General features: G+C 45.5%; 2 protein-coding genes across 2 annotated transcripts in view; one reads left to right on the top strand and one right to left on the bottom strand.

The window, feature by feature from the left end:
- frtz (WD repeat-containing and planar cell polarity effector protein fritz) overlaps positions 1-5,806 on the bottom strand; it is a 48,203-nt gene extending 42,397 nt beyond the window's left edge. Inside the window, exons 1-2 of the mRNA XM_080286006.1 lie at positions 5,752-5,806; positions 32-173 (exon numbers count right to left, since the gene is read on the bottom strand). Coding sequence (XP_080142132.1) covers positions 32-114 — 83 coding nt within the window. The 5' untranslated portion in view covers positions 115-173; positions 5,752-5,806. The remainder of the gene's footprint in view (positions 1-31; positions 174-5,751) is intronic.
- A 5,087-nt stretch (positions 5,807-10,893) lies between these two features.
- The window catches only part of AlaRS (alanine--tRNA ligase, cytoplasmic), a 33,680-nt gene continuing 30,154 nt past the window's right edge, over positions 10,894-14,419 (top strand). The window contains exon 1 of the mRNA XM_080286118.1: positions 10,894-10,957. The gene's annotated coding sequence lies outside the window, so the exon portion shown is untranslated. The remainder of the gene's footprint in view (positions 10,958-14,419) is intronic.

The following is a 14,419-nucleotide window of genomic DNA, read 5'->3' as shown; positions in this document are numbered from 1 at the left end:
TCAGTATTAAAAATTTATAACATCATCTCACCTGAATGCCCCAACATCAGCGTCTTTAACAATAACATCATCTCGTAGAGTCCAGAAGTGGACATCCCCAAGTAAGGTGACCATACTTCAACTTAAAGCGCACACAGTCCACTGCATACTACAACACATCTTATACACTTTCCCTGGGAAGGAAAAAGAACACTGCTAGCACAAGTCAATGCAAGTAGCCTATTGAAAATGGGAACTACAGTAACATTTTTCATGTTGAAATTGATGTCCTCAATGTCTACTCACTGTAAATAATAAAAAACAACTTGCCTCGGTAATATACATTTGCAAGTGCTGTACCTATAATGCATAGTAAGTATGATATCCCAAAAGCCATCACTTAGACCCATGAGATCAGTGAACTGCTCTCTGTAATAATAAAGCAAGTCCTTCTCCAATGTGACATTCTTGAATGTGAATCTGACTAAACTTTTTTTTTTTTTTTTTTTTTTTTGCATGTCCGACTTCTGGGCGAAGGCTTCAGTGCCTATTCCCAAGTCCCAGTGGTCCTCCTTTGGGCCCAGTAGTCCTCCTACATCTCCACATGTCATCACTTTGGCACTAACACCCACCATCCATATTGAAAACATGCTAGGGCTGTCTCATACAGGACTGGTGTACTGGTATTAGCGGGGATACTTTTATGACATGTCGGCGGGTCATCTGGTAGATCAGAAAAGTCTGCTTTTTATGAAATTCAAATCCTTAAACTGTTCCCTGTCCCAGCCGGGATTCGAACCTGGGTCCATTAGGACTGCAGGCCGTCTCTCTACCGATTCTGCCACCGCCTCCCCCAATCTTTTAATGTATCTTTTAATGCACCACTGCACACTGATCATGTGTAATAAGCCATTACTTACCACCCACATTACCAATAACACTCAGTACATGTGTCACCATTCAGTGACAACCAAGAGACCTCCAACACATATTACTTATATGAGATACCTCCAGCAAGCAGTAATTCCTCCAACAGCTGGAGGAAAAGTATCCAGAGAGACACCTTAACATCTATCTCTAGCATTTTTTTGGAGCTTTATTTATTTATTTTTTTTTTTCAATTTTTTTCTTGATATTAAACACCGTACATGTTCTCTTATACAGTGCTGTACGCCAAAGTGGGATTGGTTATCAAGTATATCCCAGCTCCTGTACTCTTTGCATTAAGTAACCATAAAAGTGAGAAAGCCTCTGAAGCTCAAGAAACTAAATATCAAAAAGCAAAATGAAGGAAGGAAACCTCAAACTCTTTAATCTAACACATCAAAACTAATAATGATACCAGTACTTACAAATGTTACTGCATACTGTGTAGATCTTGTACTTATGTCAAGGTTTAGACTAAAGAATGCCAAGGTCAGAACCAACAGATCTTGCTTTCTTCATTAGATTAGGTCCCATTACATTTGGCTTGTGTAATGTTCCATAAATGACACTTAACAAAAGCTATCATTTATTATTAAAGCATGCAATGTCAAGAACCAAATAATATGGATTGTGCTGACACATTAGGTCCCATTATCTTTGGTTTGTGTAAAAGATACCTGTAAAGGTGAAGCAAACACCATGAGCCTACTGTATGGTGGTTTATTTGCCCACTGTCCTGGGATACAAGACCACTGCATTATTCAAGGTAACACAATTATCTTCCTTCAGCGTTACATTCAGTACTCATACTGTGTAAAGACAGATATACTGACAGATGGTAAAGATTTTTTTTAGGGACATCAGACGAAACTTGCCAATCATGTTTTTTTTTTTTTTTTTTTTTTTTTTTTTAACAGATTTCCTCTATCATTATAAGTAGTTTTGTAACTGTGACAATGTTTTTCATTTGTGAGAAGTTATTTAAATAATACTTGTACGTGACCACTGATACCACACTCTTCTCTTGTCCACAACACACACTACAGACAAACGAACACATTACGTGCTTGTGAACAAAGGAACATCATAGCACCTCCAATCTTTCAAACTTCCAGTAGTTTGAAGTATTAAACATTCTGAAAAACAACACAACATAATCTAATGCATCCTAACCTAATATAATCTAACATCAACTATACTTCTGGAATTTTTCATATTTAAGCAACGTTGGGTCTGGTTAGTACTTGGATGGGTGACCGCCTGGGAACACCAGATGCTGTTGGCATCCCTACGTCAAGTGGGGTTGGTGGAGGATTAGTGCCCCTCCCTGTAAAACAATTAACTCTAAGCCCTTGGCCACCCTGTCTGGGATACATGGCATCTGGCAATGAATGAATGAATGAAAAAACCTTACCTTTCTTTTTTAAATGAAATATTTCCATGTGTTTTGAATTTTTTTGATGGTCACAGCTATCAGAAATGCCTCATTTTGCTATTTTCAACCCCACTCCCATGTGTAAAAAAAAAATTATGATAAAAAAATCAATTGAAACACAGGAAAACCCCTTTTTTTAAAGTACCGGTAGGCTATATAAAAAAGGGCCATACAAAAACCGGGTACCAAATGGGGGACCTTTCCCTCGCCAGACCACTCCCATAACATTAACCATCACGACCACCATTAAACCTAACCTTGAAAGCCACTCAAAAATTAGTCACCTACCAGTACCTTAGAAAGCCACAGCTGTGTCAGTGTGTTCGTCCTGTTCGTCTGTGTAAATTCTGGCTGGCATAGGGAAGCCTCAAGCCTGATGCACATGTGGTTTTAGGGATCATTGGACTCCCAATATCTCTCATCCGCATTATACCAGCACACCGTATCACACTTACCACAGATACCATAGACGTTGTACCAGAGGATGTTCAAACCTGTGGCTCCGGGTCCCCTGGGTAATCGTCACCAAACCTAGTATGTCTTGGGTGGCAGGCACATGTGGTGGATATCTGATCTTTATAGCTAAATCTGTGACTTCAGTTCTTCCAAAATTTGACTATGCGTACCTCAAGCATTTCCACTGTATCAGTGTTTTTTGCCCAATCAGGAAGGTCATTCCAGCTGTTCACCCATGACAAGATAATGCAAGCAGAGTGAAAGAAGAGTTCTGGGCAAATGTGGAAGCATGCATGGAAAAGTTTGAGAGGAATGAGAGAGTGTTTTTGACTGGAGTTATGAATGGAAAAGTACCGGTTTGCAATGTGAACGTGGATGGAGTAGCTGGAGAGAGAGGTGTGCCTGTAGAAGTGGATGAGAATGGCAGTGCTCTAGCGGAAATTTGTGCTGGGAGGGGGTTGATGGTAGCCAATACCCTCTTTAGGCAAAAAATGATCCACAGGCGTAAGTGGCAAGTGATGAGAAGGGTGGGTGGTGAACGGAAGGCAATAACTGATTATGTGTGCGTGGATGACAGAATGAGAAGGTATGTGATGGATGCAGGAGCATACAGAGGCTGGGGGAGTGGACTTCCGAACACCACTTGGTGGTGGTGAAAGTCAAGGTTCAAATCCAATGGAGGAATAGCAGGAGGGAAACGTGATGAGTAAGGATGGAAGTTTGGAGGACGAAGTGCTTGAAAGTGTGCAACAAGGAAGAAATGCTGCTGGTTCTTTGAAAACAGTGATAAAGGACAGGGAAGAGGGCATGGAAGTAAAAAAGTCACTGCATGATAGTATTGTGATACCAACTCCAACATAAGAAAATGAAGTCTGGACCTTGTTGGAAGGACACAAGTCAAGAATGAGAGCAGTCGAAATAACTATCTGAGAGGAGCATGTGGAGTTACATAGGGAGAAAGACTGACAAATAAGGAAGTGAAGGGGCATTGTGGTTTGGATGTGATGTGACAGAAAGCATCAGGAGAAATAGACTGAGGTGGTTTGGCCATGAGGAGAGGATGGAAAGCAAGCGACTAACGAGGAGTGTATGTGAGTGAGGTGGAGGGGGGGAGAGGAAGGGGTAAGCCGAGGATGAGATGGAGGGATGGAGTGGAGAGGTATATGAGGGGGGGGTGGGCTGAGGGAAGGGCAGTGAATGGCGGGGGACAGGGTGACATGGAGGCGATTTGTTTGTGGCCACCCCTTATGGGACAGAGGCATCTGGCAATAGAGTGACAGATAGGTTCTTCCAATATTCTAACAACGCATCCCTTAAACGTTTCTACTGTATCTGTGTCTGTTGCCCAATCAGGAAGGTCAGTCCAACTGTTTTCCACCTGAGGTGGAAATGAACATCTACTTCCTTAAAACAAGACTTGTCCAGCATCTTGCTGTTTCCCCTGGTGATGCCATCCCCCCTTAGGACACTTCACTTCAGTAGATATAATTCCGTGATTGTGAAAAATATATAGGCTTGCCACATTATTTTGAAAACACCACTGGACTATGTCCCACAGCACTGAAGCATAAACATCCCACAATGAATGTGTTTGAAAAGACGCACATGCTGTTGCAGGCAGAAGGGGTGCTACCCATCATCATATTTGGATTAGGAATTAGTCAAACTTCTCTCACTGCTTCATTCATAAAAGGTTAAAACTGAAGGAGAGCTCTCATGAATAAAATTTACAACTATTTTTTCTCAAAAAACTATAACATAATTATCTATAACAATTATCATAATGAAAGCTTTAAGAAGTTGCAGAAAGGAGTATTCTGAAGATATCAACTCTAAAACCACCAGTTTCACATGCAAACCATGGCAGAGGCCACCCGCCAGGTCAGACTTTTAGGTTTAATCGACTCCATAGTCAAACCATCACTAATCATTCATCCCTTTTAACCTTTCATGACCAAGCCTAACCCAACCAAACCTAATTCAATTTAACCTACCTAACCTGAACAACTTGGAGACAAATGAGTTTCAGACCCGAATCAACCCCATGCTCTGTAAGACACCACTGCCGACACCAACAGATCTACCTTCGTGATCTTGGGTAACACAATATTATCACAGATTTTGGGTGTCACTCATGAATTATGCAGTCTTTAGTACAGTAATATGGGCTAAATGAAATTTCCACAGAATCTAGGTTTCCTGAATTATGCAGCCATTAGTACAGTAACATAAATGATATTCCCACAGAATCTGCGTCATATTATTTTACAGTTATGAAAAATAATCCCTGTCAAAACAATTTAATTTCCTAATGGGAGCTCTCCTGCAGTTTGTCCAATAAAAGATTCATGAAAGATTGTTAGGAGGCAACACAGAAGGAATAACAACCAAGAAGACTGACAGATGGATTTGCATGGTGGTAAATCACTTTAAAGCAGCTCCCACAAGATCCAAATCCCCGCTCCATAGTCATGGCAAGTAATTTTCATAACGATCATGAAACACCTTATATACTCATTTGCGACAAGTGCCATAAAGACGACCACCTATATTTAAGAGAAAATGTCACAGAATGCACTAGTGACTCTGCTGGGCATTGGTGATCTAACAGAAATGAAATCCGGATAATTTGCATTTGTGGACAGTCAGGGTTATTCAGATTTTTATTTCTAACCTACTCTACCTTACCCACCTAAGTCAACCTAACTAAACTATCCAAACTGATCTAACCTAGCTACCCTAACATATAAACTAACTTAACCTAAGCTGCCAAAGTGAGGGATGCGACTCTCCAAAACTGCAATAATAACGACAGTCCAACCTCGCCATATGAACAAATGAAATTTCCGTATATGAAGAGGAATGTGCTAACATACACGAACACAACTGTTCACGCAGCCGTATGCTGTACATAACATTTATCGAATATCTTATGTATCAGTAAAACAACGTACCTATTAGCCAAAAATGAGCTTCATGGCCAGTGTGGGTCACTGCTTCTGATTTGTTTACATCTCGCAGGCCTGCCAACAGCCATCGTGAAGACTTCTGTCAGTGCTGCAGGTGACAGAACCCTTGCTACTCACATGTACACTTTATTTGAAGCAGTAGAAGCACCTTACGAAATCAGTTCTTCTTCCTAATAGTCTCTTAAATTTTTCTGATTATTTCAGGGGTGGTAAATAAACGTTTCTTGCGAAATTTATTTCCCCCGTTGTTTTTAGCATCCGCTGTCAACTCGTTTGATTTGTCAAGCGTAATGGTGAAAGCCAAAGTGAAATACCCACCCAGCGGAACGAGCCCGACACCACCACCAAAGGAGGAGGACATAGGGAGGTAGCCCCCTCCCCACTAGGAGACAATGGGGAGGTACACCAGCATTCCACGCGGCAAGGACATATATCCCCCGTGACCCGACGCCCCTCTTCCACGTAGTCGGACCACTATACAAATATGTTCAAGAGAAAGCTAGATATTTGTTTGACAGCTATCGGCGTTGGCTAGGGAAAATTTGGGTGTCAAGTACGGGACTCCTAAACCATCCTCAGAGGCGGTAGGATTGGCTGTCCAGTACTCAGATCGAGTGCGTCAGTTTCCGACGGAGAGAGCACCCGCCAGAATCGGGATGGGACTTCCCCTAGGAAAGTTCCAAGTAGGCCCTCGGATGCAGAGTCCACCGGACCTGCCTTCAAAAGAGGACGAGTCGCAGCTATCGCTCACAAGCCTACTTCACCCCAGGGGAGCAGTGGCACAGTAGTATCCACCGGATCTATTGTAGGAGGAGCGTCCATCGGATCTCCTCCTTCTGCCACCCACCTCCGGGAGCCAGTGTGTTGGACCATCAGACCGACGACGTTTGCTTGTGCTCCCCAGGAGGGCAACGGGCCCCGTGGTGGTATCCACAAGATCTGCCTCAGGGGGAGAGACCATCGGTCGTCCCCCAGCTGCACTATCCCCTGATGGCAGGTGGGCAGCAGAGTCCACCAGACCTGCTGCAGAAGCCGGAAGGCCTGATGGGATTTCCCCTCTGGTTGTCCCCGTGACGAGTGGTCCCCCGGCAGTGACCCCGGGTCTGCCAGCCCGAGGGAGTATCCACCAGATCTCCCTCGACCACCATCCTGGGAGGGAGCCTGGGCAATGTCCTCTGGACCTATCAGGCAGAAGGAGTGTCCTCTGGACCTCCTTCCTACGCCCCAGCACAGAGTTTTGGCAGGGACCGTCAGGCCCGCCAGGCTGGGGAACAGGCCACCGGTCGTTCCCCCCTCCCCTACAAAGGTGACGTCTCTTGCTCAGCCTGCCCTCCTGTGGCCGTGCGAGATGCCCCTCCCGCCTCCCCTCCTTCACGGAGAGTGGAGACTGCTCTCCCACAGGATCCCCGCCAGAGAGTACCAGGGATGAGACCACCCTGAGGCCAGGTGTCCTGTCACTGCAATACAGCCACCAATGCCTGCCGCCGCTGACGGACTCCCCCAGAGCGAATGGCCGCCATCTACCCCTGTCGGCCTTCTCCTCCAGGCAAGACCGCAGGCCCCAGGCAATGGCAGGCACTTCACAGGGCTGCTTCCAAAGCCCCCAGCAGCTGCTGGACTCCCCCAGTGCAGGCAGCCGCAGCCAACTCCTGACAGCCTCCTCCTCCTGGTAAGAGGGCAGCCCCAGGGCAACAATGAGTGCCCCGCAACCAACCCCAGGCCCAGGTCCACCCCCGGGACTCCCACCTCCGCTAAGGGTAGGAGCTGTGCTGATCGCCTCTTAGTCCTGTTTGGCCCTAGCCCAGAGAGCCACCACACCCCCAGGGCCCCCACCAGGAAAGGGCCACTGATCCGCTCTTCAGCTCAACCCGGACCCCAGACCACATCACCTGAGACTCGCACCGGGAGCACACACCAGACAGCCCTCTTCCCACATCTGCCCACCACGTACGGCTGCTTGCGTAGTGGCCCTAGGTGCGCCCTTCATGCCCACTGACGACCAGCTACACCATGAGTTACAGTGCTACAGACCCTGTGTATACACCCCTCCCCCTTACCCAGAGTACCGCACACCTGTGTGTGACTTTCACTTGTGCCGAACCCTCGCCACTGTGATCTCCCCCCTTCATGTACGCCCTTGTGTGCCCCTTACCCCTCACAGTGAGAAGTTCCCCTGTTGCCTCATAAGTGACACCCCCCTCACTCCCCTGTGCAATACCCCGACCCCCCTTGTGTGCATCGTGCCCCCTAGGCCTTGCAAGTGGTGACATACAGTGACTCATTATAGTGGAATTGCCAAACCTGTCCCCATAACATACTGTTGTAGTATACCTCAGTGCAGCCTTGGTGTAGCAGACCACCCCTGGGTTGTCAAGCATGTTGTTCCCTCCCTGTGCAATACATACCCGACCTGACTCTAAGTTCCGATATAGAGTTTAATGTTATATTGTGTCTGTACCACATGGGTGTGTTTTATTGTGATATACAGTGCCTGTTGATACATCACGCTCATATCACGCGCGTGTATTGCATGGTGATATACCGTGTCCTACGCTGCATTGTGTTCATGTCACGTGTGTGTATTGCACTGTGATGTGCCGTGTCGTAGGTTATACTGTGTTTATGCCCCTATTTATTTTTTATTGTGATATATCTAGTGTCGTGTGTCTTATTGTATTCAGGCCCCCTGGGTGTATTGTATCATGATATATAATGTAAGTGTGCTTTATATTATACTGTGTCATATAGTATACGTGTTCTTATGCTAGGTGTTTTTAGGTCGGATTCCCGTCCTAAGAACACCTAAGGTATAGCTGGGTTCCCTTTCTAGACCGGCGCTTAAACACAGTGTGAGAGGAACAGGGCATAAAAACATAGAGCAACAGCCTTACACGTATATTACCAAATTCTGAATACAGGAAACTAGACTCTGTCCAAAGGCAAGAAACTGGAATGGACAGGTGTTTATAAGTCATAGGTATCTGGCAGGATATCTACAGACAGACACTGCACTTAAGGGAAGATGTGATTACACTTTGTTTTAGGGCTGCTGGTTCTTTATAGTATTTCTGTATCTGTCCCGCATATACGCTGCAGGGTTGTGTCTCTTATCACTTTTCACTATAGTTCGGCTGCTCAGGCACTGTCACTGTACTTTACACTCATGTAGTCACTTTCACTTTCACTCACAGGCAGAGAAATCACAGTCACTATGGGGATATGGGGCAGGGAAGCGGGCCAACCAAGGGAGGGGGGACTGGCAGCTCACAGGTGGCGGCCCAGTGTCGGCTGCATACCCTCAGGTGTCCTCTCGTCGAGGGGCCACAGGACTATCCATTGGGGTGTCGTCCTCCGGGATGGGCTGTGGTCAGGCGTGTTGAAGGGCCCTGCACTGGAGGAGCTTGGCACGGGGGTCTGGCCCTCGGGACTGGGGCCAAAGATTCTCTGAAGGTGCGGGAAGGGCGTCACTCCTCCTCCAGACTGGAGAGGTCATGCCCTGGGGTGCTGGGGGCGGTGTGGAGAGCCCATTGGCTGCGGTCTCGTTCCCACTGCTTCACCGTCGGGGTGGGGCTGCGGCGTTGCAGGCAGCAGGAGTCCAACAGGTGTGGGTTTCCCTCTGGCGCTGGCTGGATGGAGTGTAACCCCGGGGTCAAGATGGGTCCTCTCCACCAGTCCTGGGTGGAAAGGTGCTCCTCCTGGAGGCTGCCTCGGTCGGGGGAGCCGAGGGTGGGACTTGCTCTATCACCAGAGGGGCGGCTCGAACAGGGGCCCCCCTCGGGTAGTAAAGTCGAAGGGGGTGAGAGGCTTTTAAGGTGCCCCTCTCTGGCATGGCTACCGGCTGTCGCCGAGGTCCCTTGGGCAACAGGAGGAGGGCAGCTATAGACCATCCCTGTCCCATCAGTGCGGCAACTGGCCATCACTGGGGCCTGATTTCCAGGGTCTCCTTCAGGTTGTGGAGTCACAGAGGGCGAGGGGCTTTCGAGGCGCCCCTCCCTGACACAGCTACTGGCCATCGCCGAAGTCCCTTGGGCAACGGGAGGAGGGCAGTTACAGGCCGTCTCTCCCATCGGTGTGGCAACTGGCTGTCACCGGGGCTTGACCCTGACGGGACCGCAAACGAAGTGCGGCTGCTGGCCGTCACCTACCTGCAGGTGCGGCTACTGGCCATCGCCGAAGTCCCGTATGGCGGGCAACATAGGCGAAGGGCGGCTACCAGCCATCCCTTGCCTACTGGTGCAGCTGCCGGCCGTCACCTGTGTCGTGGCCCTTGAGGCAACTGCAGAAGGAGAGAGGGCGTACTGTTCTCTCCCCGCATGCGGTAACCGGCCGTCATGGGGGTGAGCAGCACTACGAGTGGCTACTAGCCTTCTCTTTAGGGCGCGGTTACTGGCCGTCGCTGTTGCAGGGGCAAGGCTACTGGCCGTTGCTTTAAGGGTGCGGCTACTGGCCGTCACTTGGGTGCTGTTTGGAGCTAGGTTTCTAGCTCCACCCTGATCCTGACGCAGGCTGGGTCGGTGAAAGGGTAATGCACCCGGACTAAGGTGTTCGCGCCGGGTGCATTCCGGGGAATAGGGGCGCGCGGCTCTATGGGACTTACGTCCATATCGCACGGACGTCGCGCGAGCCCTGTCTACCCTTCTGTTGTCGCCTCCTGGGGGTGTCGTGATGCCTTCTGTTGTAGTCATTTCACTGGTCAACTATTGGGCTTAGGATGGGCTTCGAAACTTCCATCTATCTATCGAAGAAGTTAATGAGTGATCTCTAACCCCTCCACTTCGAAAAGTCTCCCATAAACAGAATTAAATCGTCCAAGTAAAGCCAGAAAAAATAAAAATGCGTAATCGGAGTGAAAGGTTAAGGGAAATCCTTGATACAATAGCGGAAGGTAGTTACGTCAGAACAAAAATTGATGGATTACACCGTGATTTTAGCACTTTATCATCATATAGATACAAACTATCTCATATTCTACTTTTATGCCTGGCGATTACGAATATTAAGATTGTATATTTCATTTTTTCAAACCATATTGGCTAAAGAGTGCAAAAATTCTCACACGTGCATGTGCCGGGGTCCGAGGGTCGTGTTGTTGTCACCTCCCGTACGGTACTCCTATTGTCAGGACGTTTGGGCACTCTTGGTGCTGCCCAGTTGGTTTATATTTATCCTTGTCCCACTCCATCAGTATTCAGTAAGTAGCCGTTTATGGCATGAGGTTGTCAGTCATTAAGTTCAGGTGGAGTAATTTGGTATCCAAAGTGTGATAGACTCCAGTTTTAACATGACATCTGGCTTGACATTTTTGTAACTGAATTTAGTCGACTGACCCGCACCACACAAACATCACTTTAATTCTGCCTGTAGTGGTATGTAGGGAGCTATTATAGTTATATTTTGATGAATTTGTGTTTTTATTCAACAAACGAGATTTCCCTTGCCAGTCAGTGCATATCAGATTTCTTACCTGTTAAATGTTACCTTGGTAAACAGAAGTGAGTTTTTGTCGTCTCATTTCTAAGACATATGTTACATAGTATTTTGGTTGATACAGCCTGCAGTACTGGGTAACATTTGTTGGTCAATTTATGCTTTCAGAATCATTATTATTTGGGGGATCTTGTTCCAGTTATACTGTAGAAAACTCCTGGAAGAGGCTAACAAGCCTGTGAATCCAGCTGTGCATAACCAGGGGTGCACCTGGGGGGGGGGTCCTGGGCCCAGGTCCCCCTTTAGCTCTCTGGGTCCTTTAAAAATTTATATATATTTCGATAACAGCAAAACATGAAAAATTGGCAAGTACAAACAAAGAGTAACACACGAGCCAGCAGCTCTCTGACTCTAAACTTGCATATGACCTCCCAGTAATTATCGGATTACCTGACCTCACCTCACTACGGGCCCCCCCCTTAGAAAATTCCTGGGTGCGCCCCTGTGCATAACTAGTCCTTGGTCTTATGGTGGTGTGGTTGTGATTGGGGAGACTGTGCTCGTTAATTTTACAATAGTTCACATTCAGTTTCTGGAGTTTCCATTTTTTTTTTTTTTTCCCCCAAAGTCCAGCATGGATCTTGCATTCATCACTTCTGGTAGAGTGATCCAAGTGTTCACTATTCTATTACAGAAGGCATATTTTCTTATATTTGTCCATGGCCGTCTTTTGAAGAGCTTCTTATCATGTCCCCAGGTTACCAAGTTGATCTGTTCCGCGAAGAGTCCCTCACAACACTTTCATTGTAAACACCACTCATGATCTTGAATGTCTCAGTCAAATCACCATGTGCACTTGTATATGCCAAAGTTGGAAGGTCAAGCTTCTGTAATCTTTCATGGTATGACAGGTTCCTCAAGGTTGCTACTAGTTTCGTAGCTCTTCTCTGAACTGCTTCTGCTGCCTCTATGGCCTTGTATGTGCACCATGTTTGGTTTGCATTATTATTCAAGGTGTGGTTAGACCAGTGCAACAAATAGAGCCCTGAATATTGACTCGTTTGAATCCACGAATGTCCTTGTGATCAACCCAACCAGTCTGTTTGCCTTATTCACTTTTTCTGCAAGGTGCTGTTTGAACTTTAATTCCTTATCGATATTGACTCCCTGATCTGTTTCTGCTTCGCTTTCGTTCAACTCCACATTCATGACATATTTAATTTTTTCCACATTAGATTTCCCTGTTCTTATCACTTTCCATTTGTTAGGGTGGAATCTTAATAACCACTTTTCACACCATTCTCTCATGCTGTCAGGGTCCTTGTGTAGTTTATCACAGTCTTTCCTCTCAATAGTTCGCCTGAATACTCTAGATTTATTAGCATACAGGATTATATCATTCACCTGCTTAGAGTCTTGTAGGCTAGATCATTTATATATATGACAGAGTGGAGGACCCAACACCAAGCTGTGGGGTACACCATTTATCACATCCTGCCATTCCAATTTTTCTCCATTGACAATCATCCTGTTTCTCTCTCCATCTTTGCACAAGGCCATGTGTAAGTTTATGTATGGGAGTAGTGAAAAAATTATTATTTATTTATTTTTTTTTTTTATAAACTTGATAAACATCCAGGGCATCATCTGGTGAAAAGAAAAAAATCTCTCTCTATCTCCATCTTCGCTTAGCGCCTTGCGTAAATTTGCATCCGGGTTGAGTTGTTTACGGTGATGCATGGCCAGCACAGCCAGAGCTGTTGCTCACAACGTGACACTACCCAGCCTGAGCTCTGGCTCGCAATACATGGGTTAAGTCACAGTATGTGACATCCACTGCTCCACCTTCATTCAAGATTTTAGTCCATTTTTCTAGTACTGTTGCTGCAGCACAGTTGATCTTCCAAACCATGAATCTGTACTGTCTGTTGCTAAGTAGTTTCTCTCAGATGCCCTGGAATCTATTCTCAATTATTGTTTTCATCTTAATTATTGCTTCCATTATTTTTCAGATGATACAGGTCAGGCTCACTGGCTTATAATACCCAGGATCAGTATTATCCCCCTTTTTGTAAATGGCTGTAATATTTGCATTTTGTGCATTCTTTGGGTATTTTTTGGTGTTGTAGTTATTGAGTGAAAATAATCCTGAGTGGATAAGCAATAACGGTTTTCAACTCCTTAATCACTCCTGGGTGGATACCAGCTGGTCCGGGAGACTTGACTCTTTTCAGTCTGTCAGTGATTCTACAGATTTCTTCACAGGTAAATCCAGTGTTAGAAAGCATAGGAACATTCTTGATGGAAATGTTTGGCATTGTGCCTGCTGGTTCCTAAGTAAATACTGTATTGTAGTACTCCTACAACACCTTTGCCTTATCATTATCAGTTAAGGTCTTGACGTTTTTTTTCTGCATTTATGTACAACCACTTGTGGTTTTCATCTTTGATTTCATATATTTCCAAAAGATTTGGGGGTTAGATTTCACATTCTCTGCAATATTTCTCCCAAGATTTCTCATTGTATATCTTGTCTTTCATCTTACTTGGTTATTTATTATTCTATATTCCCCATGAACCTGATTATGCAGTATTCTCTTAGACTGATATCTCAGTCTTCCTTCATCTTTATTAACTGCACCCGTAATCTTTGCATTTTCTTTATCTTAGCCCACAACTTTTTATTTATGGGCTGGTCACTGTTTGTTCTTTTTCTAAATACAGTATAATTTTGCCCTTGACATCTCTCTGTGGAATGCCTTTTGCACTCTGTAAATGCTTTCTTGCAGTTTCTTCAGTATCATCAGTATCCAAGAACTCATCCCAGTCGTGGTTAAAATCCTAGTTAATTTTTTTAAGTCTGCCTTTTCATAAAGATAAACAAGCCCTTTACTTTTCTTCATCCCTTGGTGCTGTCACATTTGAAGAAGACATGTCGGTGGTCACTCTTACATAAAGGCTTCATAATCTCAATATCATTAACAATTATGTCATCATCTGTGAAAACCAGATCAAGAGTGTTCCCACCACTGTTCCTCTAAACCTTGTAGTTTCTTGAATGTGTTGTATGAAGTAGCAGTCTCGGATCCTCTCAGTAAAAGTTTGACTGATGTTATACTCGCCAGACACACATTAAATTCTCCCATTTTGCATTTGGTAAAATAAAGTCTCTGTCAATCACGTTGTGTCTTCTGTTATATTCACTGATTTCTTGTAATAGTTTCAA

The sequence above is a fragment of the Coenobita brevimanus genome, chromosome 110 (genome assembly GCF_032717465.1).
Source record: "Coenobita brevimanus isolate Jiangsu-jjx chromosome 110, ASM3271746v2, whole genome shotgun sequence".
NCBI classification, from domain to species: domain Eukaryota; kingdom Metazoa; phylum Arthropoda; class Malacostraca; order Decapoda; family Coenobitidae; genus Coenobita; species Coenobita brevimanus.
Note: the sequence above shows the minus strand (reverse complement) of the source record. Positions and strands in the feature narration are given on the sequence as shown.